Source organism: Mobula birostris, chromosome 23, assembly GCF_030028105.1.
Source record: "Mobula birostris isolate sMobBir1 chromosome 23, sMobBir1.hap1, whole genome shotgun sequence".
NCBI lineage: Eukaryota > Metazoa > Chordata > Chondrichthyes > Myliobatiformes > Myliobatidae > Mobula > Mobula birostris.
In genome coordinates, this window is record NC_092392.1 from 416,171 (window position 1) to 442,985 (window position 26,815).

At 43.2% G+C, this 26,815-nt stretch overlaps 1 protein-coding gene across 4 annotated transcripts in view; it reads right to left on the reverse strand.

Annotated features, from left to right (window-relative positions):
• Positions 1–26,815, reverse strand: part of LOC140186952 (uncharacterized) — a 143,984-nt gene that overhangs the window by 49,597 nt on the left and 67,572 nt on the right. For 3 of the 4 annotated variants that reach the window (XM_072241797.1, XM_072241798.1, XM_072241794.1), the window contains exon 2: positions 10,360–10,560. In XM_072241797.1, the coding sequence (XP_072097898.1) occupies positions 10,360–10,560 (201 nt within the window). The remainder of the gene's footprint in view (positions 1–10,359; positions 10,561–26,815) is intronic. The other variant, XM_072241795.1, reaches the window with a different exon arrangement.

The window sequence follows — 26,815 nt, forward strand, 5'->3', positions numbered from 1 at the left end:
ATCATTTTGGATCTCCCCCTCCCCCTCCCACTTTCAAATCTCTTACTAACTCTTCCTTCTGTTAGTCCTGACAAAGGGTCTCGGCCCGAAACGTCGACTGTACCTCTTCCTAGAGATGCTGCCTGGCCTGCTGCGTTCACCAGCAACTTTGATGTGTGTTGCTTGAATTTCCAGCATCTGCAGAATTCCTGTTGTCTGTGCATTGAGAAGCTTTTGGATCTTACCGATGTTTCTGGCGTGTCCAGAGTGTCCATGAAACACAACAATTCCTCAATCCCCTCCGATGCAGCAATTTTGCCTTTAGGTCCTCAATCTTGCCTCCAGTGACTGTGCACGTGCTAAGAAGCTGCTTGGTAGAGGGTCTTTCATTTCTTGGTGTTTCAACCCGGCCATGGCAATGTACCTTCGGCTGCTTAAAGCTGCCATATCTGCATGCCTCAGAGTTAAGTCCACCAAGTCCTTCAGAAGATCGTGAAATCTCTAGCTTATTAAGACAGTACAAAAGTATATTGCATAAAGGGAAATGACAGGATGACAGACTGCAGATTGCAATGAAAGCAATTCAGAAGAGGTATATTTAGAAAGTTTGTATGCAGCCACAACATATTGACATGGTTCACCAGTGTCATTTTGTTCAGCCTAGTTAATCACCGACAAAGTCCTCCTCACCACTGAGTACATTTATATGGAGCACTGCCACAAGAAAGCAGCATCCATCATCAAAGACCCTCACCATCCAGGCCATGCTCTCTTCTTGCTATTACCATTGGGCAGGATGTACAAAAGCCTTCGGTCACACACCTTCAGGTTCATGAACAGTTATTACCCCTCAACCATCAGGTTCCTGAACCGGTGTGGGTAACGTCATGCACCTCATTCAATGACCTAAAGACTCACTTTTAAGGACTCTTCACAACATATGTACTCTTTTGCACATTTTGTATTGTCAGTCTTTGTCTTTCTGTAGTTTTTCTTGAGATAATCGATCGTATTTCTTTATTCCTTTAAATACCTGTCAGATAATGAATCTCAATCAGAATCATAATCAGGTTTACAGTCACCAGCATGTGACATGAAATTTGTTAACTTAGCAGCAGCAGTTCAATGCAATACATAATATAGATGAAAAAAGATAATAAGTAAGTAATTCTTATTTAGTATACTTTGTACAGTATAAGTATTTTGAAAAGATTAAAAATTGTGCAAAAAACAGAAATATTATATATTTTAAAAAGGTGAGGTAGTGCCAAGGGTTCAATGCCCATTTAGGAATTGGATAGCAGAAGGGAAGAAGCTGTTCCTGAAACACTGACTGTGTGCCTTCAGGCTTCTGTACCTCCTACCTGATGGTAACAGTGAGAAAAGGGCATGCCCTGGGTGCTAGAGGTCCTTAATAATGGACGCTGCCTTTCTGAGACACCGCTCCCTAAAGATGTCCTGGGTACTTTGTAGGCTAGTGCCCAAGATGGAGCTGACTAAATTTACAACCCTCTGCAGCTTCTTTTGGTCCTGTCCAGTAGCCCCCCCCACCCCATACCAGACAATGATGAAGCCAATCAGAATGCTCTCCACGGTACATCTATAGAAGTTTTTGCGTGTATTTGTTGACATACCAAATCTCTTCAAAATCCTAATAAAGTTTAGCTGTTGTCTTGCCTTCTTTATAACTACATCGATATGTTGGGACCAGCTTAGATCCTCAAAGATCTTGACACCCAGGAACTTGAAACTACTCACTCTTTCCACTTCTGTTCCCTCTATGAGGATTGGTATGTGTTCCTTCATCTTACTCCTCCAGAAGTCCACAATCAGCTCTTTCATCTTACTGACATTGAGTGCCAGGTTGTTGCTGTGGCACCACTCCACTAGTTGGCATATCTCGCTCCTGTATGCCATTTTACCACCACCTGAGATTCAACCAACAACGGTTGTATCATCAGCAAATTTATGAATGGTATTTGAGCTATGCCTAGTCACACAGTCATGTGTATATAGAGAGTAGAGCTGTGGGCTAAGCACACACCCCTGAGGTGCACCAGTGTTGATATTCAGCGAGGAGGAGATGCTATCATCAATCCACACAGATTGTGGTCTTCCGGTTCGGAAGTCAACGATCCAATTTCAGATGGAGGTACAGAGGTCCAGGTTCTGCAACTTCTCAATCAGGATTGTGGGAATGATGGTATTAAATGCTGAGCTATAGTCGATGAACAGCATCCTGACATAGGTGTTTGTGTTGTCCAGGTGGTCTAAAGCCATGTGGAAAATCTTTTAAGATTGTGTCTGCCATTGACCTATTGTGGCAATAGGAAATTACAATGGGTCCAAGTCCTTGCTGAGGCGAGGGTCCAAGTCCTTGCTGAGGCAAGAGCTCAGTCTAGTCATGACCAACCTCTCAAAGCATTTCATCATTGTAGATGTGAGTGCTACCAGGCAATAGTCATTAAGGCAGCTCACATTATTCTTCTTAGAAACTGGTATAATTGTTGCCTTTTTGAAGCAAGTGGGAACTGAAAATGTCCTTGAATACTACTGCCAGTTGGTTGACACAGGTTTTCAGAGCTTTACCGGGTACTCCATCGGGACTTCCGCCTTGCGAGGGTTCACTCTCTTTAAAGACAGCCGAACATCGGCCTCTGAGACAGAGATCACAAGGTTATGAAGTGCAGCAGGGATCTTCACAGCGGTAGTTACATTCTCCCCTTCAAAGCATGCATAGAGGGCATTGAGTTCATCTGGTAGTGAAGCATTGCTGCCATTCATGCTATTGGGATCGCTTTGCAGGAAGTAATCTCTTGCAAGCCCTGCCAGAGTTGTCGTGCATCCGATGTCGCCTCCAACCTCGTTCGAAATTGTCTCTTCACCCTTGAAATAGCCCTCCGCAAATCATATCTGGTTATCTGGTTCAAGCCTGGGTTGCCAGACTTGAATGCCACAGATCTAGCCTTCGGCAGACGACGTACCTCCTGGTTCATCCAGGCTTTTGGTTTGGGAATGTACAGTAAGTTTTTGCAGGCACACACTCAACCACAGAGGTTTTAATGAAGTTAGTAACAACTGCAGCATACTCATCTTGGTTCGAAGATGAATCCCTGAATACAGTCCAGTCCATCGATTCAAAGCAGCCCTGTAGGTGCTCCTGTGCTTCCCTTGTCCATACCTTCTTGGTCCTCACTACTGGTGCTGCAGTCTTCAGTCTCTGCCTATACTCAGGGAGTAGAAGTACAGCCAGGTGATCAGACTTCCCGATGTGAAGGGGTGGAATAGCACGGTGCGCATTCTTGATGGTGGTGTAACAATGGTCCAGTGTGTTGTTTCCTCTGGTATTGCAAGTGATTTGTTGATGGTAATTGCTTAGTGATTTTTTTCAGACTGACTTTGTTAAAATCTCCCAAAACGATGGTGAAGGCGTTAGGATGCACAGTTTCGTGCATATTGATCCCATCGCTCAGATCATCTAAAGCCTGATTGACGTTGGTCTGAGATGGAATGTAAACTGCTACCAAAATGACCCTGGAGAACTCCTGTGGCTGGTAAAAAGGACGGCAATTAACTGCTAGATATTCCAGGTCTGGTGAGCAGAATTGGGACAGCATTGATATATTTGTGCACCAAGAAGAGATGATCATGAGGCATACTCCTCCACCTCTGCTTTTGAGAGACTCTATAGATCTATCCTGACAGTGTATAGTAAACCCGTCAATCTGAATCGCTGCATCCGATATGGAAGGGGTTAACCAGGATTCCGTGAAACAAAGGACACTTGTCGTCCTTATGTCCCTCTGATTCAGCACCCGAACTCTGAGATCATTGATTTTATTCACCAGAGACTGCACGTTTGCCAGCAAGATTGTCGGTATTGGGAGTTTAAAACCCTGTTTCCTTAAACACACTTGTAACCCCGATCTGCAGCCACGCTTTGTGCGCTTCCGTCCACAATCAGAGTTGTTTCCATCAGTTTTAAGCAGCGATAGTTTGTTTAAATGCATTAAGACATCTTTGTTGACTGTACTGAGCTTGGAAGCAGTTGTACTTTTTAGCGGTATCAGGCTGAAACGAGAATATTTAATCATACCCATTGACAGTACTGCTGCTACTCGAATCGCCCCTATGTGCCGCAAAAGAAGAACCGTATATCTTACCTACTCAAGGTCATATATAGTAACATATATGTACTTTGATAATGGACTTATTTTGAACTTTGTACTTTGCGAGACTGTAGCATCCAGGCAGCCTATTGGACCAACAGGCTATGGCACAGTTTCTTTCTAGTATAAATTCAATAGCCATTAGACTTATAAATTCATGTGTCTGTACATTGCAATGGAGTCATAACACAAAGATTTTTACTCACTCACATTGTGGGACTGATGTAAGATTTAAATAAATAAATTCAAATAACACATGGAGCAAGTGCAGCCCGCCACCAGCGAGGACTTCACCCACAGTCCCAGCCACAGAGCAGCCCTCAGCCCCACATCTCAACTCTGACTAGCTGCATCACTTACCCTGGCCCACCCTGGATTGGCCTTCATGGACAGCCTCGACACAACAAGACTGTGGGGCCATTCATTCTTGGGGGGAGGGGTGAGAGTGAAGGGCCAAGAGCTGCACCAGCTTCCCAGAGGGAATCCGCCTGTGGACCGGACAACAACCTCCGCAGAGTAGTGCGAATGTAACATCAATTACCCTGTACAATTGTGAAGGGCAAGCAGAACAGAGGATAAAATGGAAGCTGGAACAATTCAGCTGAAAGGACATAGAACAGAGAACCTTCTTTTTTTATAGGCCCTGAAATTATAAGACCATAATGCATAGGAGCAGAATGGAAACTGGTTATTGTTACCTTTGTGTTGAAGAAGTATAAAATTATCATGTCAGGAGAGTGAGAGTCTCCTGGAGTCTCCCTCTCCTGGAGGTTTGCTGTGTGAATGAAGACTTTTATATTTCCCAGTTACGGCTACCGTGTGGCTCAATTTTAGTTTGTCACAACGAAGACAAGAGTCCTGATGAGGAGTCTTGGCCCAAGATATTGACCATTTATTCCTCTCAATAGATGCTGCCTGACCTGCTGAGCTCCCCCAGCATCCTGTGTGTGTTACACAGGTAATGTCTCAGCCAGAGATATAAGATCTATAATTATACAGCATTAAGGCCATAGGCAAAATAACAACTGTTATTGCATAGATATGAGGGATTCTACAGGTGCTGGGAATCCAGAGCCACACACACAAAATGCTGGAGGAACTCAGCAGGTCAGGCAGCATCTATGGAGATGAATAAACAGTCAATGTTTTGGGCTGAGACCCTTCGTCAACACCAACGATCAAGAGAGCGGAGGGAGGGGAGGGAGGGAACGTCGACTCAGACCATGAGAGTCCTGCGTTGGGCATTTTCATGCCTTACAAGGCGCAGATTGTAAGTCTGTGTGGGGCGCCACTCCTCGCACAGACACTAGAGGAATGTGTGGTTAAGTGCCTTGCTCAAGGACACAAACACGCTGTCACAGCTGAGGCTCGAACTAGCGACCTTCAAATCACTAACCACTTGGCCATGTGCCCAACACAAATGATCGAGATAGTGATATAAGCACTTGTTTGATGACACTTTACTGCATGTTACAAGAGTAATTTGAGTCGATTGAAGGTAAATGTAACACACTTTGGAGGAACAGGTAAATCTACATCAACATTTCATAAAACACTTTGGAGGAACAGGTAAATCTACATCAACATTTCATAAATTTCTCATATCAAGTCTGGGCGTGTTGCAAACTTATTGCCAGAGATCAATAACTATTTATCAAAATCAAATTATCATTGTATCAAGTGATTACTGGGTATGGGAAGGTGAAGGATCTAGGCCATAAAATATTTTCACATTGTTTCATGACGTACATGAAGGCCACACATTATATAAGTAGCTGTGATTTTAGAAATCGCAATTCAGTCTCAATGAAGCAGGTTTTTGTATGTGGTCAGATAAAGCATTGACAAACTGTAAGTGGTAAACTGCAAAATCACTCAGTGACCATTGCTGTCTTTATCATCAGAATTCAGATTTGAAAAGAGAATTAAATCTTCTTCAGACTATTAATTTTCATTTTGTACAATTCTGAAAATGTGTGCACAGTTGTAGAGCAAAGTAATTTCAAAAAATTTTAAAGAAAATTAACTGGATGCATTGATCCAGGAATCACTCCTGCTTAAAGGTAAACATGGGGAAAACGGTGATGAAGTCAAGCCCTTGACTGTGCTGTTATTTAGTTAGCAGAACAAGCATCCAGCTCACTGTTTTGTGTATTTGCTGACATCAGTGGAGCTGCACTTCAGCCAGATTCTAACCTTGTTCTGTTTGGAGTTTACACATACAAAAAAAAGTTTGGCACAACTTTGTGGGCTAAAGGGCCTGTATTGTGCTGTAGGTTTTCTATGTTTCTATTTTCTCTCAAACTGTGAGGGCTTTAGCCAGATGGCTCTGGTCTCCTCCCAAAGTTAATTACCCCATAGATATGTTTAGGGTTGATGGGAATGGGCAGCATGAAAGTAAGAATAAGGAATATTTAAAAGACTGATTGCTCTGCTGCAACCTGGAATGACCTTCAGGGTGTCAGTAACACGGTGAGTGGATTTCTATAAGGCCATTGTATGGTACAGGGCCCATAGGCTTACCTGCTCACAAAGGCTTGAAATCAAAATATGCAGGGTACAGGTAAGTTAATAATGAAATGAAGATCTGCCAAAAAATCTCCTGTCATTAATTTTGCAAAACCCCAAATGTATATGCGGCTTTAGGCATAAATGAAGATTAAGTCGTGAGGAATCATGGGTAATTGTTGCAAATTACAGCTGTTACTTTTTTTTCCAGATTAGTAAGAGGAATTTGAGACATGACCCAAAGCAGAATAAGGTATTTCCTGGCCAGCTGCCCAGTTAGAGAGTCGCATTTTTCATCGGGGGTTTCCTGGATTGCATGACTTTCACTTTCAGGGTATGTAGTGTTAATCAGTGACAGATCCCCTGGCTTTTGGTTAACTCTGAAATAGCTTCTGTGAAACTGCTGCATTTTACAGAAGTATTTTACATCATATTAACCGTGAAATAACCCTTTCTAGTCTAGAATATAAAGTCTGTGGAATTTCTTCTTTTTGTATTTCTTCTTTCTTGAAGATGTTGTATCAGAAAGGATAACTGATCGCCACAACATCAACTCCCTTTTTCCTTTGGAGGACTGAGAGGGCCATAAATATATCTTGCTATTAAAACATTGCAGCAGTCAGCTGAGCTGAAAAGAGACACCCCAGGGTGAAATTTCAAGGATCACTCACTCTGTCACTGCCCAAGGATCCCTGAATATTGGATCAGATCAATTTTTAGGTATCAAGAAAGCAACATCTAAATAAGGGGCCAAACTCTTTCCTGAGCAGTTCAGGTTTCTTTGTACAAAACTTCAACAATATCTCGCTGGAGCCAGGAGGTATAATGTCACCCACCATGACTCCAGTGTGGTTTGAATGTTTTCTATTTAACCCTTCATTAAGTATTCAAAGACTGCCTTTAGCACTCCACTGTGGAGATGTAAAAGCAGCAATTGCTTATTGACTCTCTATTTTATTTTATTTTATTCAGAGATATGGCCTTCTAGCCCAAGGAACCGGAACCCATGGACCAATTAACCTACTAACCTGTACGTCTTTGGATGTTAGGAGGAAACCCACACAGTCATGGAGAGAATGTACAAACTCCTTACAGACAACAGCAGAACTGAACCCAGGTCAGTGGGAATGTAACAGCATTACGCTAACCACTGTGCTGCCTTGCCACCCCCCAAGAAACATCTTGACTTGAGTTTGTTGCATGGGTGTCAATTTCAGCCTAAAAAGGTCTGATCTTAAATGCATTGTACTATCTCGGATGCATTGCTTGTCCACATATTAAAGGGCACAAGTGTTCCAGACACATACACTTAAAAATGCGTCCCTGCAGGATACAGGTAACTGCTCCAGCTGTCAAAACAAATGTGCTGACTGCCAAGGACGTAGTCTAATCCATTCTAGTGGCAACTTCATATACTATACTCTGGAAAATCAAATCCATTATGTACATATGCCATAATGTAAGGGAATTTCTGGCAAGTTGGGCCTTTAAAATATCCTTACTAAAACTCACAGCAATGGTTGTCGACTCCAAAGCTGAATTATCTATAAAGGCATTTGGGGTCAGTTAATTGGGAAGTTGATGTGGAAATTTCTGAATGAATATAAGGTTCCTTCATTTAGGACCCCGATCACCCATTCCTTCTTCTCATTACTATCATCAGGGAGGAGATACAGGAGACTGAGGCACATACTCAAAATTTTAGGAATAGCATCTTCCCCACTGCCATCATATTTCTGAAAGGATAATGAACCCATGAACACCACCACACTATTTTTGCACTACTTATTTAAATTATATATATATATATCTTATTAAAATTCATGGTATATTTTATATATTGCCCTGTACAACTGCCGCAAAACTACGAATTTTACGTCATATGCCAGTGATTAAAATCCAGATTCTGATTTTGTTTCAGGGCTTTTAAATCTTGCATATTAGTTCCAGAAGAGGAACCAGTCTGATTTCTTAGCCTAATGACTTGCATTCGATTCAGGTAATATAATCTTCACACCAGCATAGTAGAAAGGCAAGCACGAGAAAATCTGCAAATGCTGGAAATTCAAGCAACAAACACAAAATGCTGGTGAAACGCAGCAGGCCAGGCAGCATCTATAGGAAGAAGTGCAGTCAACGTTTCGGGCCAAGACCCTTCGTCAGGACTAACTGAAAGAAGAGCTAGTAAGAGATTTGAAAGTGGGAGGGGGAGGGGGAGATCCGAAATGATAGGAGAAGACAGGAGGGGGAGGGAAGAAGCTAAGTGCTGGAAAGTTGATTGGCAAAAGGGATACAGAGTTGGAGAAGGGGGAGGATCGTGGGATAGGAGGCCTAGGGAGAAAGAAAGGGAGAGGGGAGCCCAGACGAAGATGGAGAGCAGGCAAGGACTGATTGTGAGAGGGACAGAGAGAGAAGAAAAAAAAAGAGGGGAAATAAAAATAAATAAGGGATGGGGTAAGAAGGGGAGGAGGAGCATTAATGGAAGTTAGAGAAATCAATGTTCATACCATCAGTTTGGAGGCTATCCAGATGGAATATAAGGTGTTGTTCCTCCAACCTGAGTGTGACTTCATCTTGACAGTAGAGGAGGCCGTGGATTGACATATCAGAATGTGAATGGGACGTGGAATTAAGATGGGTGGCCACTGGGAGATCCTGCTTTCTCTGGCGGACAGAGCGTAGGTGTTCAGCGAAACGGTCTCCCAGTCTGCGTCGGGTCTCACTAATATATAGAAGGCCACATCGGGAGCACCAGACACAGTATATCACCCCAGCCGACTCACAGCTGAAGTGTTGCCTCACGTGGAAGGACTGTCTGGGGCCCTGAATGGTAGTGAGGGTGGAAGTGTAAGGGCATGTGTAGCACTTGTTCCGCTTACACGGATAAGTGCCAGGAGGGAGATCGTTGGGGAGGGATGGGGGGGGATCGAATGGACAAGGGAGTCACGTAGGGAGCGATCCCTGTGGAAAGCAGGCGGGGGGGAGGGAAAGATGTGCTTAGTGGTGGGATCCCGTTGGAGGTGGCGGAAGTTACGGAGAATTATATGTTGGACCCGGAGGCTGGTGGGGTGGTAGGTGAGGACCAGGGGAACCCTATTCCTAGTGGGGTGGCGGGAGGATGGAGTGAGAGCAGATGTACGTGAAATGGGGGAGATGCGTTTGAGAGCAGAGTTGATAGTGGAGGAAGGGAAGCCCTTTTCTTTAAAAAAGGAAGACATCTCCTTCGTCCTGGAATGAAAAGCCTCATCCTGAGAGCAGATGCGGTGGAGACGGAGGAATTGCGAGAAGGGGATGGGATTTTTGCAAGAGACAGGGTGGGAAGAGGAATAGTCCAAGTAGCTGTGAGAGTCCGTAGGCTTATAGTAGACATCAGTAGATAAACTGTCTCCAGAGACAGAGGCAGAAAGATCAAGAAAGGTGAGGGAAGTGTTGGAAATGGACCAGGTAAACTTGAGAGCAGGGTGAAAGTTGGAGGCAAAGTTAAAGAAGTCAACGAGCTCAGCATACATGCAGGAAGCAGCACCAATGCAGTCGTCGATGTAGCAAAGGAAAATTGGGGGACAGGTACCAGTACAGGCTTGGAACATGGACTGTTCCACAAAGCCAACAAAAAGGCAGGCATAGCTGGGGACCATACGGTAGAAGGCAGGCATAGCTGGGGCCCATATGGGGCCCATATAGTAAAAAGGATTGTGGTACTTACTTATGCACTGGAGTATGGGCTCTGTCCACTTGGCAAATTCCGAGATGTATTGACACTTGATGAGGTTGGATGTTCCTGCCATTCTCTTATAACCCCTCTGGCACTTCAATCGCAGTTTCCGACCAACTTCAAACTGTGTTTCCATTATTTCGCTCATATCTACATTTTCAATTGTAAAGTTGGGTTTGCTGCAGCTGTCTACTGAAAGCCAGAGAAAAAAGAGGTAAGTTCTGATTGGAGCAATTAAAATAGTCTTTTCAGTGCCAATAAACTGTGCAAGTGTCAATGTGCACTCAGTGATTATTTTATGAGATGCATCTATACACCTGCTTGTCAATGTAAATATTTAATCAGCCAATCATGTGGTAGCAACTCAATGCATAAAAGCATGCAGGCAAGATCAAGATGTTCAGTTGTGTGTAGCCTGGCTCGGTTGGAGATGGAGGGTGGGGGATGGTGAGTGACTGTGACTATGACCATATAGTGTAGGCTTAGGTAGTGAGGAGCATCTAGAAAAGGAACTGGAAATGGAGGTTGGGGGAGAGTGTGGGTTGGCGGGAAGAGGTTGGAATGAAGTTGAATCTATATCTGGAAAATGGAAAAAGAAACATAATATTGGAGTGATTTCAAGTGATGGAGAGGAAGAGTGAGATTCTTTGCAAAAAAAAAAGGAAGACTTTAAGGTATTGTTTAATGTGCCTTATGAAAGTAGAGCTGTTAGGTTTGTGATAATAGATATTTCAGTGGGGATTTCAATAGAGAAGGGTAAATCTCACTTATTGGGAGGCAAGGTTAAGGAGGTAAAGAGATTGCAATTTGTTAGAAATGGGAGAGAAAAGATGCATAGTTTCTGTTTGTGCTGAAGACGCCGCGCCCCAGCGGCCTCAATCGCTACAGACTGGTGGCATTGACCTCCCACATCATGAAGACCCTGGAGAGACTTGTTCTGGAGCTGCTCCGGCCTATGGTCAGGCCACACTTAGATCCCCTCCAGTTCGCCTACCAGCCCCGACTAGGAGTTGAGGATGCCATCGTCTACCTGCTGAACTGTGTCTACGCCCACCTGGACAAGCCAGCGAGCACTGTGAGGGTCATGTTTTTTGACTTCTCCAGTGCGTTCAACACCATCCGCCCTGCTCTGTTGGGGGAGAAGCTGACAGCGATGCAGGTGGATGCTTCCCTGGTGTCATGGATTCTTGATTACCTGACTGGCAGACCACAGTACGTGTGCTTGCAACATTGTGTGTCCGACAGAGTGATCAGCAGCACTGGGGCTCCACAGGGGACTGTCTTGTCTCCCTTTCTCTTCACCATTTACACCTCAGACTTCAACTACTGCACAGAGTCTTGTCATCTTCAGAAGTTTTCAGATGACTCTGCCATAGTTGGATGCATCAGCAAGGGAGATGAGGTTGAGTACAGGGCCACGGTAGGAAACTTTGTCACATGGTGTGAGCAGAATTATCTGCAGCTTAATGTGAAAAAGACTCAGGAGCTGGTGGTAGACCTGAGGAGAGCTAAGGTACCGGTGACCCCTGTTTCCATCCAGGGGGTCAGTGTGGACATGGTGGAAGATTACAAATACCTGGGGATACGAATTGAGTAATAAACTGGACTGGTCTAAGAACACTGAGGCTGTCTACAGGAAGGGTCAGAGCCGTCTCTATTTCCGGAGGAGACTGAGGTCCTTTAACATCTGCCGGCCGATGCTGAGGATGTTCTACGAGTCTGGGGTGGCCAGTGCTATCATGTTTGCTGTTGTGTGCTGGGGCAGCAGGCTGAGGGTGGCAGACACCAACAGAATCAACAAACTCATTTGTAAGGCCAGTGATGTTGTGGGGATGGAACAGGACTCTCTCACGGTGGTGTCTGAAAAGAGAATGCTGTCTAAGTTGCATGCCATCTTGGTCAATGTCTCCCATCCACTACATAATGTACTGGGTGGGCACAGGAGTACATTCAGCCAGAGACTCATTCCTCCGAGGTGCAGCACAGAGCGTCATAGGAAGTCATTCCTGTCTGTGGCCATCAGACTTTACAACTTCTCCCTTGGAGGGTCAGACACCCTGAGCCGATAGGCTGGTCCTGGATTTATTTCATAATTTACTGGCATAATTTACATATTACTATTTAACTATTCATGGTTCTATTACTATTTATTATTTATGGTGCCACTGTAACGAAAACCAATTTCCCCCAGGATCAATAAAGTATGACTATGACTAAATTTGACCTGGAACAACACTCTTTCATCAATCTGATTAAATTAACTATAGAGGGTTGAAATCTGCTATGGGGATATAGACTGTGCTTCTCCTTTGAGAGAGGAGGGAATGTGTTAATTGTTTGTAAGGATACAAAACAGTGTGAGAAGGCATTATGTTTGAAGACTTTGCTTGGCAAAGAGAAGGCATCGATGTGCCTTATGAAGGTAGAGGTGTTAGGTTTGTGATAATAGATATTTCAGTGGGGATTTCAATAGAGAAGGTTAAATCTCACACTAGGAGGTAAGGTTAAGGAGGTAAAGAGATTGCAATTTGTTGGAAATGGGAGAGAAAAGATGCATAGTTTCAGTTTGATTTATTTTCATGAGGCAAAGTTTCCCGACAAAGTTATCTTAGAGTATGTTAATTATAATCTACGAGCTTATATTCCACCTCTGCTTAGATGTTTTTATAGAGGAAGTAAAATCCTTAAGAAGGCAACTGCAGTTCAACAGGTTACAGTACAGTTGGGTGTGTCATATGCAGTGGCCTTACAAAGTGTGTGAGTTAAAATACACGTGGACTAGGATGTTAACTGTCCTGTGCTATCACCAGTGGGATCATCAGTTGATCTGCCACCTGTCTTCAGGAGTTTCGGCCCGCTTATGATCAAGACTCCCTCGAGGTTGTGGGCCAGCAGTGCTAAAGCACCACCTCCCACTGGTGAGCTTAAAAACTTGGCATCTGCCTCTATCAGAGTTGTTGGTCACTAACAAAAAGTTAGCCGGAATGTTGATAAAGTATTAACAAAGAACAGACTGTGAAGTCAGTGTATATATGACAGCATCACAGTTCTTACTAAAGATACTCTACTAGTCGACAAAGTGAAGCTTGTGATGTTCATACCGGATGCGGTGAATTGTACTGCTCAGCCGTCGAGTTGTACTGAGTAAATTAAAGTTACTGTGAAAACTGCAGAAAAGTATCTTGGTATAACTGGTGTTATGTGGGAAGCTGTAAATTAAACTGATGGGTGGGGTATCTGTATCCCAATCTACTTGTGAAGGTATATAACGGGATTAAGAATATTGCAGTAGAATGTGAGAAGCCTGATTTTCAATAGTCAAATAGTCAAAAGTTTAAGGAGTTTATTTCTGATTTGTCAAATCCATCCAATGTTATATGTATTCAGGAAAGCTAGTTGTTACCACACTTTTTTTTCTTTACAGGATTATATTGTTATAGGTTAGCTGGTAGAGGGAGTGGTGTTGCCAATTTTATAAGGAAAGGTGTAGGGTATAAAGTTGTGAATATGAACGAAATATATGAGACACTTGTAGAAATATTTCATTGAACAGGTAGGGCTATTAAAGTGATTAATTTTTACAATCCTCGTGGAACACTTCAGATTGATTTTTTAGAAAGTACATGTAGTTCTAGCTCACTAAGGGTTTGTATGGTGTGGGGATTTTAATACACACAGTTCTCCGAGGGGATGTTTGCAGAACGATTGTCATGGTTTGATTGTAGATGAATTTTTAAATATTCCTCATCTTGTGTGTCCTGCTGACAGGAGGGGTATGGGATATAATGTTCATAATAGTTCTGAAGCAGCAAAAGATTGGCGAGAGGAGAAGATGGTGGCACGCCATGCGTGCGCAGCTCTCCAGTGAAAATGATATAGTATCTGTTAAATAGGGGCTGTGAACAATTCTGATTTGATGGAGGATGGACGTGAAAGCACAGAGGAACATCTGGAGAAATTTCTGAAAGCACCCATTCGCTGCTGTCTTTACTGTGTGGTCGGGAATCTTTCAGAGGGTAGGCCTCAAAATTCCCGGCCTTGCCTGCTTTTGGCGACCGAGAAGGAGGTCGAATCGTTCGGACAGAGATGGCGCTCAGTACTCGGTGTCGGAGAGCTGATCAGAGCTCGAAGTTTTCGGATGACTCAGAGTCAGATTGTGGTCGGCATGGCAGGGAGAGTTTTTCTTCCTTCTCCCGTCAGCGTGAGGTGTGGGACATTTGAGAAACTTTGAACTTTACTGTGCTCACGGACTTCTTCATCAACTTATGGTATTGTTACACTGTTTGTAACTATATGTTATAATTATGTGGTTTTGTCAGTTTTTTCAGTCTTGGTTTGTCCTGTGTTTTGTGATATCACACCGGAGGAAATAATGTATCATTTCTTAATGCATGCATTACTAAATGACGATAAAAGAGGACTACATGTCTTCATAATCATAAAAAAGATCTGACTTTAGTTTTGAGTATTCTGGCTGGAGTGAGTGTGTGGCATGTTATGGGAAATGAAACATTGGGGAGTGATCATTTTCCACTATTTATAAGCTTGGGTTTGGATTTGTATAGGGGACAGGAGGCCACTTTTAGGAGGTGGAATTTTGGTAAAGCAAACTGGGAGAAGTTTAAGGTGTTATGTGATGAGAGTCTGTCAGGGCTGAATGTTGAGAATGATAATGAAAGATTGTGTTACATTATTCATCAAACTGAGTTGGAAGTGATTCCTATTAAAAAGGGCATTAATAGGAGAAAGGCTGTACCATTGTGGGCTGAGGAATGTGCAGAAGCAACAAGGGAGAGAAAGACCGTGCTTAGGAAAGTTAAGGAATGAGAAAATCTGCAGATATTGAAAATCCAAGCAACACACACAAAATGCCAGAGGAACTCAGCAGGCCAGGCAGCATCTGCAGAAAACAGTAAACGGTCGCGATTCAGACGAGACGCTTCATCAGGACTGGTAAAAAAGATGAGAAGTTAGAGCAAGAAAGTGGGGGGAGGGGAGGAAGAAGTGCAAGGTGGTAGATGATGGGTGAAATTAGGAGAGGGGGAGGGGTGAAGTGAAGAGCTTGGAAGCTGATAGGTGAAAGAAATAAAGGGCTGGAGAAGGGGGAATCTGATAGGAGAAGGTAGCAGACCATGGAAGAAAGGGAAGGGGAAGGTGTGCCAGGAGGAGGTGATGGGCAGGTAAGGAGATAAGGTGAGACAGGGAAATAGGAAAGGTGAAGCAGCGGGGTGGGGTGCAATTACCAGAAGTTCAAGAAATCAGTGTTCATGCCAACAGGTTGGAGGCTACCCAGAAGGAATATAAAGTGCTGCTCCTCCAAGCTGAGTGTGGCCTCATCGTGGCAGTAGAGGAGGCCATGCACTGTCATGTTGGAATGGCACTGCTTCCCATTGAAGTGTTAGAATTGAAGTGGGTGGCCACCAGGAGATGCCACTTTTTCCGGCAGATGTGTTGGAAGTGCTTGGCGAAGCTGTCTCTCAATCTACGTCAGGTCTCACTGATATACAGGAGGCCACACTAGGAGGACTGGACACAGTATATGACCCCAACAGACTCACAGGTAAAGTGTTAGTTCATCTGGAATGACTGTCTGAGGCCCTGAATGGTGGTGAGGTAGGTGGTGGAAGGGCATGTGTAGCACTTGTCCTGCTTACAAGGACAAGTACCACAAGGAAGATTAGTAGGGAGTGATGAATGGACAAAGAAGTTGAGTAGGGAGTGATCCCAGTGGAAAGCAGAAAGCAGAGGGGGAAGTGAAAGATGTGCATGGTGGTGAGATCCTGTTGGAGATGGCGGAAGTTACAGAGAATTATGTGTTGGACATGGAGGCTACTGGGGTGGTAGGTGAGGACAAGAGGAACCCTATCCCTGGTGGGGTGATGGAAGGATAGGGTGGAAGAGAAGTAAAGTAGTATCTCTGTACAAGTGACCTTGTAAAGTATAAAAGGGCACAAGCTGTGGTAAGGAAGGTGAGGAAGATTATGAAAGACGTTTGCTGCACATATTGTGATAATATTGGAAGGGATATTAAACTTGGAGACATTTGGGGAATGTTTAAGAAAATAGGGGCGTGATGTGGAGATAATAATATTCTAGCATTGATTGATGAGGGTAAAATGATTGTTACTGAAATAGGGAAGTTGAGTTACTGGCTAGGTAACCATTTGCTGCAATGCATGATCAAGATAATTTAAGTGGAGAGGTTAAACAACAAAGGGATAAGGTTTTAAAGTGAATACTATAATGTGTTGGAAGTCAACTGTAGCAATGTTAGTATTACTGATGTAGAGTTTTCTTTGTATGAATTTAAGGCAGCTATTGTTAATGCAGGCTAGACATCTCCAGGAAAGGCTCACATATATTACTGTATGATTAGATATATGACTGACAACTCTCGAGATAATATTAACATTTTTGAATCATATTTGGAGGTTAGACCATCTTCCTTCCTCATGGAAAATGGCAGTAGTAGTGCCTATTCTAAAACCTGAGAACACCCCGTCAGATCCTTCTAGTTATTGATCTATATCTTTAATGTTTCATTTATGTAAACCTATGGAACATATGGTAACAGAGCAGTAGAAAAGATGTGATATAGTATTTTATCAGTGGATTTTAGAAGGGTAGACTGACATTGAATTCAGTTTTATGTTTGGATGATGATATTAGGAAAGGAGGGAACGTCGACTCAGACCATGACAGGCCTGCGTCGGGCATTTTCATGCCTTACAAGGCGCAGATTGGAAGTCTGTGTGGGGCGCCACTCCTCGCACTGACTAGAGCAATGTGTGATTAAGTGCCTTGCTCAAGGACACAACACGCTGCCACAGCTGATATTAGGAAAGCACAGGTAAATAAAGAAGTTGTAATGGCAGTATTTTTTGATATTGAAAAGGCATATGATATTTTATGCATGGAATGACTTTTGATTAAACTACAGAAATTAGGAGTGATTGCATATTTTTTTTATTTTTTAATTGGGCAATCTATGCAGGTAAGGGTGGGTAAGGTACATTCGGGCTTCTGTGATAGAGAATGGGATCCACAAGGCAGTATTTGTAGCTATTTATTTAATATGATGATTAATGATTATTTTCTCTGAGATGGGTATTGTGGTAGTTAAATCACCATATGCAGATGATGGAACTTTATGGATTATGGAACTTTATGGATTAGAGGTAGAAATTTCAATTTTCCTGTATATAGGATGTAATTAGTGATTAGTAAGATTGAACAGTGGGCACGGTCTTCCAATTTCTCAGACACTTTATCTATTCATCTTTGAACGGAATTGTTGCCGAGCAGAATCACACTAATTATTTGGTCTGGTAGCAAAACTATACTCAGAAACTCCTTTACCGCTGGCAGAATCAGTTCTTTTCTAATTGTAAGGGGCTTTCCAGATATAGCAATGACATGCTGTATGAAGCATGTACATCATCACCCTTTTGTTGTGAAGTGCTGGTAAACATGATCGAAACTCCTTTCAATTTCTAAAAGTTATCAAAAAGTGACTGAAAATAAGCCAAGCACGAGGAAATCTGTAGATGCTGAATATTCAAGCAACATAAACAAAATGCTGGTGGAACGCAGCAGGCCAGACAGCATCCATAAGAAGAAGCACAGTTGATGTTTCGGGGTCTCAGCCCGAAACGTCGACTGTGTTTCTTCCTATGGATGCTGTCTGGCCTGCTGCGTTCCACCAGCATTTTGTGTGTGTTGCTTGAAAATAAGCCAAGTTCTTGTTTCCTTTATCTGAGTGTATTCTCTCCAGATATTCAAGAAGCCGGGACTATTTCATTGTCTCACTTAAAAAAAAAACTTTTTCACACAACTCAGACATATTTGCTGCTGTTGGCAGCTTTGTGCTGGTATAAAACTAGATTTCAGACACTCCAGACTAAACTGTTGACACTTGTTTTTGTTTGGTCTGCTTCTGCCATTTTCATTAAGCATTAATGACCATGGTCAATTGCCAGTTTAAGTCCAATCTCCAGCATTGATCGAATGCATACCTTAATTCACGAGAATTACAGCACTTCATGGTTAGAGTACGGGGATCGTACTAGCTTACACTGTACTACAGAAGTGAATGGCAATAATGCACAGGCTGGGCCTGGAAATAACACAAATTCTTCAGTCCATGTATACCAGATAGAGAAGTGTCACATTGCTTTTCAACAACTATAATGTGCTTCAAATAAAGTCTAAGAGAAAGGTGGGTTAGCAAGAGATGAGGTGATTATGTGATTATTGTAATCAATTATGAGGCTAACTTATAAGTAATTAATTTTTAAATCAAGCCGATAATCCCTCAGCTGCCCCACCTTCTTCTCAAGCTCTCCCCACCAGCCCCTTTCTCTTTATCGCCCCCTTAAAAACTCCCATCGCCCCCCAGGGCGATAATATTGCCCACTCTGGGAACCACTGTTATAGACCTTTGCCAATTAAGTGGTATTTTTCCATTCCCCAATGTAACTTAGCATATTGAAACTTTACAGCACATTACAGGCCGTTCAGCCACAATGTTTTGCCGACCATGTAACCTACTCTAGAGGCTGCCTAGAATTTCCCTGCTGCATGGCTCTCTATTTTTCTAAGCTCCATGTACCTATCTAAGAGTCTCTTAAAAGACCCTATTGTATCCACTTCTACCAAATTTGCTGGCAGTGCATTCCACGCACCCACCACTCTCTGTGTGAAAAACTTACCTCTGACATCCCCCTTGTACCTACTTCCAAGCACCTTAAAACTATGCCCCTCATGTTAGCCATTTCAGCCCTGAGAGAAAGCCTCTGGCTATCCACATGATCAATGCCTCTCATCATCTTATACACCCAAATACTGATACACATAAACTTTTAAATGTTATTTGTTTTCTTCTACAGATAAGTGTAATGGTTAGTATGGACATGGTAGATGAAAAGATTGTTTCCGTGCTGTATCACTCCACAACTCCATGTCCAATCGGAACATCTTTCTTGTATTGACTCTTCCACATCTAGCTGAGGGCAACTAGGACTTGGGTCAGACGAGAACATCCTGTTCATAAGCTAACACTAATGCAACAAGAATAAATGCGAGACATTCTGCAGAAGCTGGAAGTCTGAAGCAACACACACAAATGCTTGAGTAACTCAGTAGGTCAGGCAGTCTCTATTTATTCATTTCCATAGTCAACGTTTCGGGCCGAGACCCTTCATCAGGACTTGGAAGGAAGGGGGAAGACACTAGAATAAAAAGGTGGGCAGAGGGAACCAAGAAAAGCAGTGTGTATTTGTACAACAGCAGTAACCAAAGTAAAAGAGAGGAGGGAGGAGAAAACGGCGGCGCAACGCAGCGCGCGTGGCCGTTCCGAATAAATATCGATCATATGTAACTAGGGGACGTGCACAATCTGGATTTGATAGAGACAGCCGTGAGAAGTGCAGAGGAACATCTGGAGTAATTTCTGAAATGCCTGCTTCGCTGCTACTGCTACTGTGCAATCGAGAATCTCTGGAGACGAAGGCCCCAAATCCTCGGCTTTGCTTACCGCCTGTTGCTGGGGCTAGGGTCAAAACGCTCGGCAGAGATGGTGCTCGGTGCTCAGTGTCGAAGAGGTGGTCGGAGGCTCGAAGTTTTCGGACAGACTCGGAGTCGGACTGTGGTCAGATGCTTCCAGTATGCTGCATCGGCAAGTTGGCGGCGCTGGAGGTTTACTGTCTGCGTGAGATGATGGGACTTCCGAGAGACTTTGAGACTTCACCATGCCATAGTCTGTTCTTATCAAATTACAGTATTGCTTTGCACTGTTGTAACTATATGTTATAATTATGTGGTTTTTGTTAGTTTTTAAGTCGGTTTGTCATGTGTTTTCGTGATATTATTCTGGAAAAACATCGTATCATTTCTTAATGCATGCATTACTAAATGACAATAAAAGGGGTCTGCGTGTCCTCATAATCATAATCATAATTATCATTATTCAGAAAGTCAGAAGGCATGGTATCCAGAGAAGCTTGGCCAGGTGGATTCAGAATTGGCTTGCCTGCAGAAGGCAGAGGGTTGTGGTGGAGGGAGTACATTCAGATTGGAGGATTGTGACTAGTGGTGTCCCACAAGGATCTGTTCTGGGACCTCTACTTTTCGTGATTTTTATTAACGACCTGGATGTGAGAGTAGAAGGGTGGGTTGGCAAGTTTGCAGACGACACAAAGGTTGGTGGTGTTGTAGATAGTGTAGAGGATTGTCGAAGATTGCAGAGAGACATTGATAAGATGCAGAAGTGGGCTGAGAAGTGGCAGATGGAGTTCAACCCGGAGAAGTGTGAGGTGGTACACTTTGGAAGGACAAACTCCAAGGCAGAGTACAAAGTAAATGGCAGGATACTTGGTAGTGTGGAGGAGCAGAGGGATCTGGGGGTTCATGTCCACAGATCCCTGAAAGTTGCCCCACAGGTAGATAGGGTAGTTGAGAAAGCTTATGGGGTGTTAGCTTTCATAAGTTGAGGGATAGAGTTTAAGAGTCGCGATGTAATGATGCAGCTCTGTAAAACTCTGGTTAGGCCACACTTGGAGCACTGTGTCCAGTTCTGGTCACCTCACTATAGGAAGGATGTGGAAGCATTGGAAAGGGTACAGAGGAGATTTACCAGGATGCTGCCTGGTTTAGAGAGTATGCATTATGATCAGAGATTAAGGGAGCTAGGGCTTTACTCTTTGGAGAGAAGGAGGATGAGAGGAGACATGATAGAGGTGTACAAGATAATAAGAGGAATAGATAGAGTGGATAGCCAGTGCCTCTTCCCCAGGGCACCACTGCTCAATACAAGAGGACATGGCTTTAAGGTAAGGGGTGGGAAGTTCAAGGGGGATATTAGAGGAAGATTTTTACTCAGAGAGTGGTTGGTGCGTGGAATGCACTGCCTGAGTCAGTGGTGGAGGCAGGTACACTAGTGAAGTTTAAGAGACTACTAGACAGGTATATGGAGGAATTTAAGGGGGGGGGCTTATATGGGAGGCAGGGTTTGTGGGTCGGCACAACATTGTGGGCCGAAGGGCCTGCACTGTGCTGTGCTGTACTATTCTATGTTTCTATGTTCTATAATCAGAAACAAACTAGGGCTCTTCACAGAAGAAAACTCAAACACATCTTGTGCATGTTTATTAAGACAGTTCATCAAAAGCTGGCGTAAACACTTAGAACTGGAATTGGTTTATCATTGTTTGTCAATATACCAAGATTAATGAAAAGCTTGCTTTGCCTACTGTTCATACAGATCAAATCATTACACACTACATTGAGATAGTAGAAGGCAAAACAATAACAGAATGCAGAATAAAGTGTAACAGCTACAGAGTAGTGCAGGTAGACAATAAGGTGCAAGATCATAATGGGATAGATTGTGAGGTCAACAGTCAATTTTATTGTAGAAGGGACCAATTCAGTAATTTTATAACAGTATAGTAGAATGTGTAGCTTATGTGGCCAATGGATAGGACTCCTGGTTGGTGTGTTGCCTCTCAAGTGCAAGGGTTGAGGTTGTCTCAGAGAAGCTATAGTGCGTTCTGGAAGAGGGGCTCAAACAGCCAGATGTTATGATACATCAAAGTACTAATTGTATAGTAAAAAAGCAGGTGGAGGCCTTGTAAGCTGAATTAGGAGAGCTAGGAGATAAATTTAAAAATAGGACCTCAAAGGTAATAATCTCAAAGTTGCTAGTCAGAGTAGGAATAGTAGAATAGTTAGACTGAATATGTGGGTTGATCTGTGGTGCAGGAGAGAGGCTTTCAGATTCCTGGGGCATTAGACCTAGTTCTGGGTGAGGTAGGACCTCTACCAACCGTATGGTCTATATCTGGGCAGTAGAGACTACCTCATTAAATAGACTTAAGACACAGTTAAATAGCTTTTTGTGGAATTATGGGTTATGGAGAAATAGAAACATAGAAAACAGGTGCAGGAGTAGGCCATTTGGCCCTTCGAGCCTGCACCGCCATTCAGTATGATCATGGCTGATCATTCAACTCAGAACCCTGTACCTGCCTTCCCTCCATACCCCCTGATCCCTTTAGCCACAAGGGCCATATCTAACTCCCTCTTAAATATAGCCAATGAACTGGCTTCAATTGTTTTCTGTGGCAGAGAATTCCACAGACTCACCATTCTCTGTGTGAAGAAGTTTTTCCTCATCTCGGTCCTAAAAGGGTTCCCCTTTATCCTCAAACTGTGACCCCTCGTTCTGGACTTCCCCAACATCGGGAACAATCTTCCTGCATCTAGCCTGTCCAATCCCTTTAGAATTTTATAAATGGCAGGTAGATGGAGCTGAGTCCATAGTCAGATCAGCCATGACCTTATTGAATGGTGGAGCAGGCTTGATGGGCCACAAGGCCGACTCCTCCTATTTCTTACGTTCCTTATGTTTCATATGAGCATAAATCCTAAAGTGGAAAGGCATACTGAGAAAATGATAAGTAAAGCACACACAATTCATGATGGTACTAAAGGAGGGAAGTTATGTTGAACTTGCAGAAAGGACTGATTAGGCCACAATTGGAGTCTTGCATCGAGAGTTGATCCTTACACTATTGTAGACTGAAGAGTCTGTCCTGTGTTATGCTCCTGTTCTAATGATTCTAAAGAAGAATGTGAAGTTCTTGGAAAGGACGCACAGGAGATTTATTAGAATATTTCTCAGATAGAAACATAGAAAACTTAAAGCACAATACAGGCACTTCGGCCCACAAAGCTGTGCCAAACATGTCCTTACCTTAGAAATTACCTGGGGTTACTCATAACCCTCTATTTTTCTAAGCTCCATGTACCTATCTAAGAGACTCTTAAAAGACCCTATTGTATCTGCCTCCACCTCCGTCACCGGCAGCCCATTCCACGCACTCACCATTCTCTACGTAAAAAAACTTACCCCTTACATCTCCTCTGTACCCACTTCCAAGCACCTTAAAACTGTGTCCTCTCATGCTAGCCATTTCAGCCCTGGGAAAAAGCCTCTGACTATCCACACTATCCATGCCTCAGTGAGGTACTTGAGCTATAAAGTTGGTCTGGAATGGGTGGGTTTGTTCTCCTTGAAGGTTGAGAGGAGATTTGAAAGATCACAAAGGCTTATGTTTCTGCTTCAGTAATTATAGCAATGTAGATCAGAAATTTCAGCCATTAGTTTTCTTATTGCTCCAGGCTATGTATGCATGATATCCTGTGTCTCTGGGCCATGTGTTCATGATATCCTGAGCAATCATCAACTCTTTGTTGCTTATTGGCACTCAGTGGCCATTTTATTAGCTTCATCTGCACAGCTGCTCATTAATACGACTCAATGCATAAAAGCATGCAGGCATGGTCAAGAGACTCAGCTGTCATTCAAATAAAAAAAAGTCAGAGTGGAGAAATGTGATCTAAGTGACTTTGATCGTGGAAAGATTGTTGGAGCCAAACAGCGTAGTTTGAGTATCTCAGAAATTGCTGATCTCCTGGAATTTTTGCACTCATCAGTCTCTAGAGTTTACAGAGAATGGTGTGACTCTCTCTCCGCCGTCCTCACAATCCTTTGCAGGGTCTTGCGGTCAGCTGTTTTGGAATTCCTGCAGCATACAGTGATGCAGTTGGTTAGGACACTCAATGGTGTTCCCATAAAAATAGATTAGAATTGGAGACGTGAACCGCACATGGCCTCAATCTCTTCAGGAAGTAGAGCTACTACTATGCTTTCTTGACTGAGGAGGTAATGTTAAGGGGCCAGGTGAGATTATCAGTTGTGAGCACTCCCAGAAACCTGGTGCTCCTAACTCTTTCCATGAAGGACTTGTTTATGTGCAGTGAGGAGTGGTCAGCCTGAACCTTCCTGAAGTCCACAATCATCTCTTTAGTCTTGTCCATGTTAAGACTCAAGATGTTGTGCTTGCACTATGCCAGCTGCTACGGTTCCTCTGTGTATGTCATCTCATCGTCGTTGTTGATGAGGCTATCCATTGTATCATCAGCGAACTTGACTATTGCCGGTGCTCACTACGATGGAGCTGAAGGTGTTGCTGCCAGCATCTGATTGTGGTCTTTCTCTCAAGGACTCCAGCATCCAGTTACAGTAAGAGGTGTTGAGACCCAACAAGGACAGCTTACCCACCAGCTTTTGGGGGATGATCATATTAACTGCCAACCTGAAATCACCTGGGAACGGGAAGGAGCAGCAGTGGTGGTCAGCACATGCTGCCTTCCAACTCCGGTGATCCAGGCTCAGTTCAGACCAGAACTGTTTACATATTCTCTGTGTGACTGAGTGGGATTCCTCTGCATGCTCCCATTACCTCCCACATCCCAAAGACGTACAGGTCAGCAGGTTAATTGGCCATTGAATTGCGACCCCCACTCCCACTCAAGTATAGGTGAATGGCAGGATGATCCGAGAAGTTGGAGCTGATGGGATATGAGAGGAGGACTGAGATTAGTGTAGATGGTTGGTGCAGACAGTCTGTGACTCTATAATTTACAGAGAAGGGGCAAAGGGCCTGTGGACATACATCTGCCTTACAATATTTTACCCATTTCAAAGTTTAAAATAAATTTATTATCAAATTACCAGTTTGTTACCATATATTACCTTGAATAATTTTCTTCAAGGCACGTTCAGGAAAAAAAGTAAAGAAAAACAAAGGAATTCATGAAAACCTATACATAAACAAAAATGGGATTAGTGAGAATTGATGTGGTCAGCATAGCTGTTGAAGGGCCTGTACCTATGCTCTAGTGTTCCATCTTCTCTCCCAATTGATCTGGGGAGTTTGTTGTGCACAAAATGCATTACAATGGTTGAAATAAAAGTCATTCATTTGGTGTGAAGTGCCTTTTATCATTCTGCAGCCCTTTCATAATGTGAATGCAATCAGCTAAACTGGCTGGTGTTACCATTTCCTGAAGAGCCAACACCTATTTTCTCTAAGCCACACAGAATGCTGGAGGAACTCAGCGGCTCAGGCAGCATCTTTGGAGAGGAATAATCTGTCAATGCTTCAGGATGAGACCTTTCGAAAGGATTCCCTGCAGAGTGTGTGATCGGAAGATCATAATTGATGCCAGTTCAGTTTTAGAGTTACAAAATTATAAAATGGGATCTTGGATCAGAATAACTAAATTCCAAAGAATAGGGAAGACTCACAGGCTTCTCATCCTCAAATAACCCCAGAGAATAAACCTTCTGGAGGACATATCCAATTACAGCCTGGGTTCCTCAGTCAAATCCAATGGATATGATCCAGGGTAAAGTGGGGTATTTAAAATATTAATGTCCTCAAGCTTGAGAATGATTCAACTGCAGTTGTGTCAGACTTGAATTTTACATTGAAACAGATCCCTACTGAAAGCACCCACAAGCAGAAGTTGATATGTTTCGCTGGTACATTTTAACACACACAAAACACTGGAGAAACTCAGCAGGTCAGGCAGCAAAAATGGAGGTGAATAAACAGCCAATGTTTCAGGCTGAGACTCTTCATCAGAACTGGAATGGAAGGGTATAGAAGCCAGAATAAGAAGATGGGGGGAGGGGAAGGAATACAAACTACAAATGTAGAAGGTGATAGGTGAAACCAGGACAACAACAATCAGCCAGCATTGATGGATTCTAGTTCCCCTAAAACCATTTCTCCATGACCTGAATGTCCTGGTGAAACCTTTCACCGTGCTCATCACTAGCTGCACCAAAATTTGCAAAGTAGAATTCGAAATAAGAATGCGGAAAATTAATTTTTAGTGACATTTTGCACTTCATGCTTTTGTATACTTGAAGTCTATCAACCAGCTGCACATAGTTTGGTGCTCTAGTTGCCAAGAAAATTTTCAGCAATATCCTTGAATGCCTTCCATGTGCATTTCTCTGAGTCCACTAGAAGTTTTTCGAATTGCCTGTCATCGATGACCAGTTTGATTTGTGGACCAACAAAAATGCCTTCCTTAATCTAGGCACCAGTTATTCTGGGAGACATCTGTCTCAAATATCAAAATCTTCATGGAAGTGTTTGTGCCTGGTGACAGCAGATTCCATCCTTGCAGTCTTGAACCCAGTAATTCTGCTTTTGCCTTTGACAAACCCAAGTCTCAGACCAGGTCATATAACTCAGTTAGACTGAGTTATCAGATGAGGCTCACTCATCATAAAGGATTCAACATCTGCGTCATTTTCCATTCCTGGCTCGTGCATCATGGCACCTTCATCTGCCTCCTCTAGACTCCATGCCTCTGATGGCTTCGGTACTGGAAGATTATCGTCATGTTGGATAGGACTCATAGCTGAAGGGAGATTGGGGTATTCAATGGATTTCTTGTTTTTAGGAGAGAAACCAGACACACTGGTCAGACAGAAGAAGCAGTCTGTCACATGATCCTTCTGCTCTTGTCATATCATTGGTACAGCGAAATACATTGAGTTCTGAGTACCTCTGAATCAAGATCT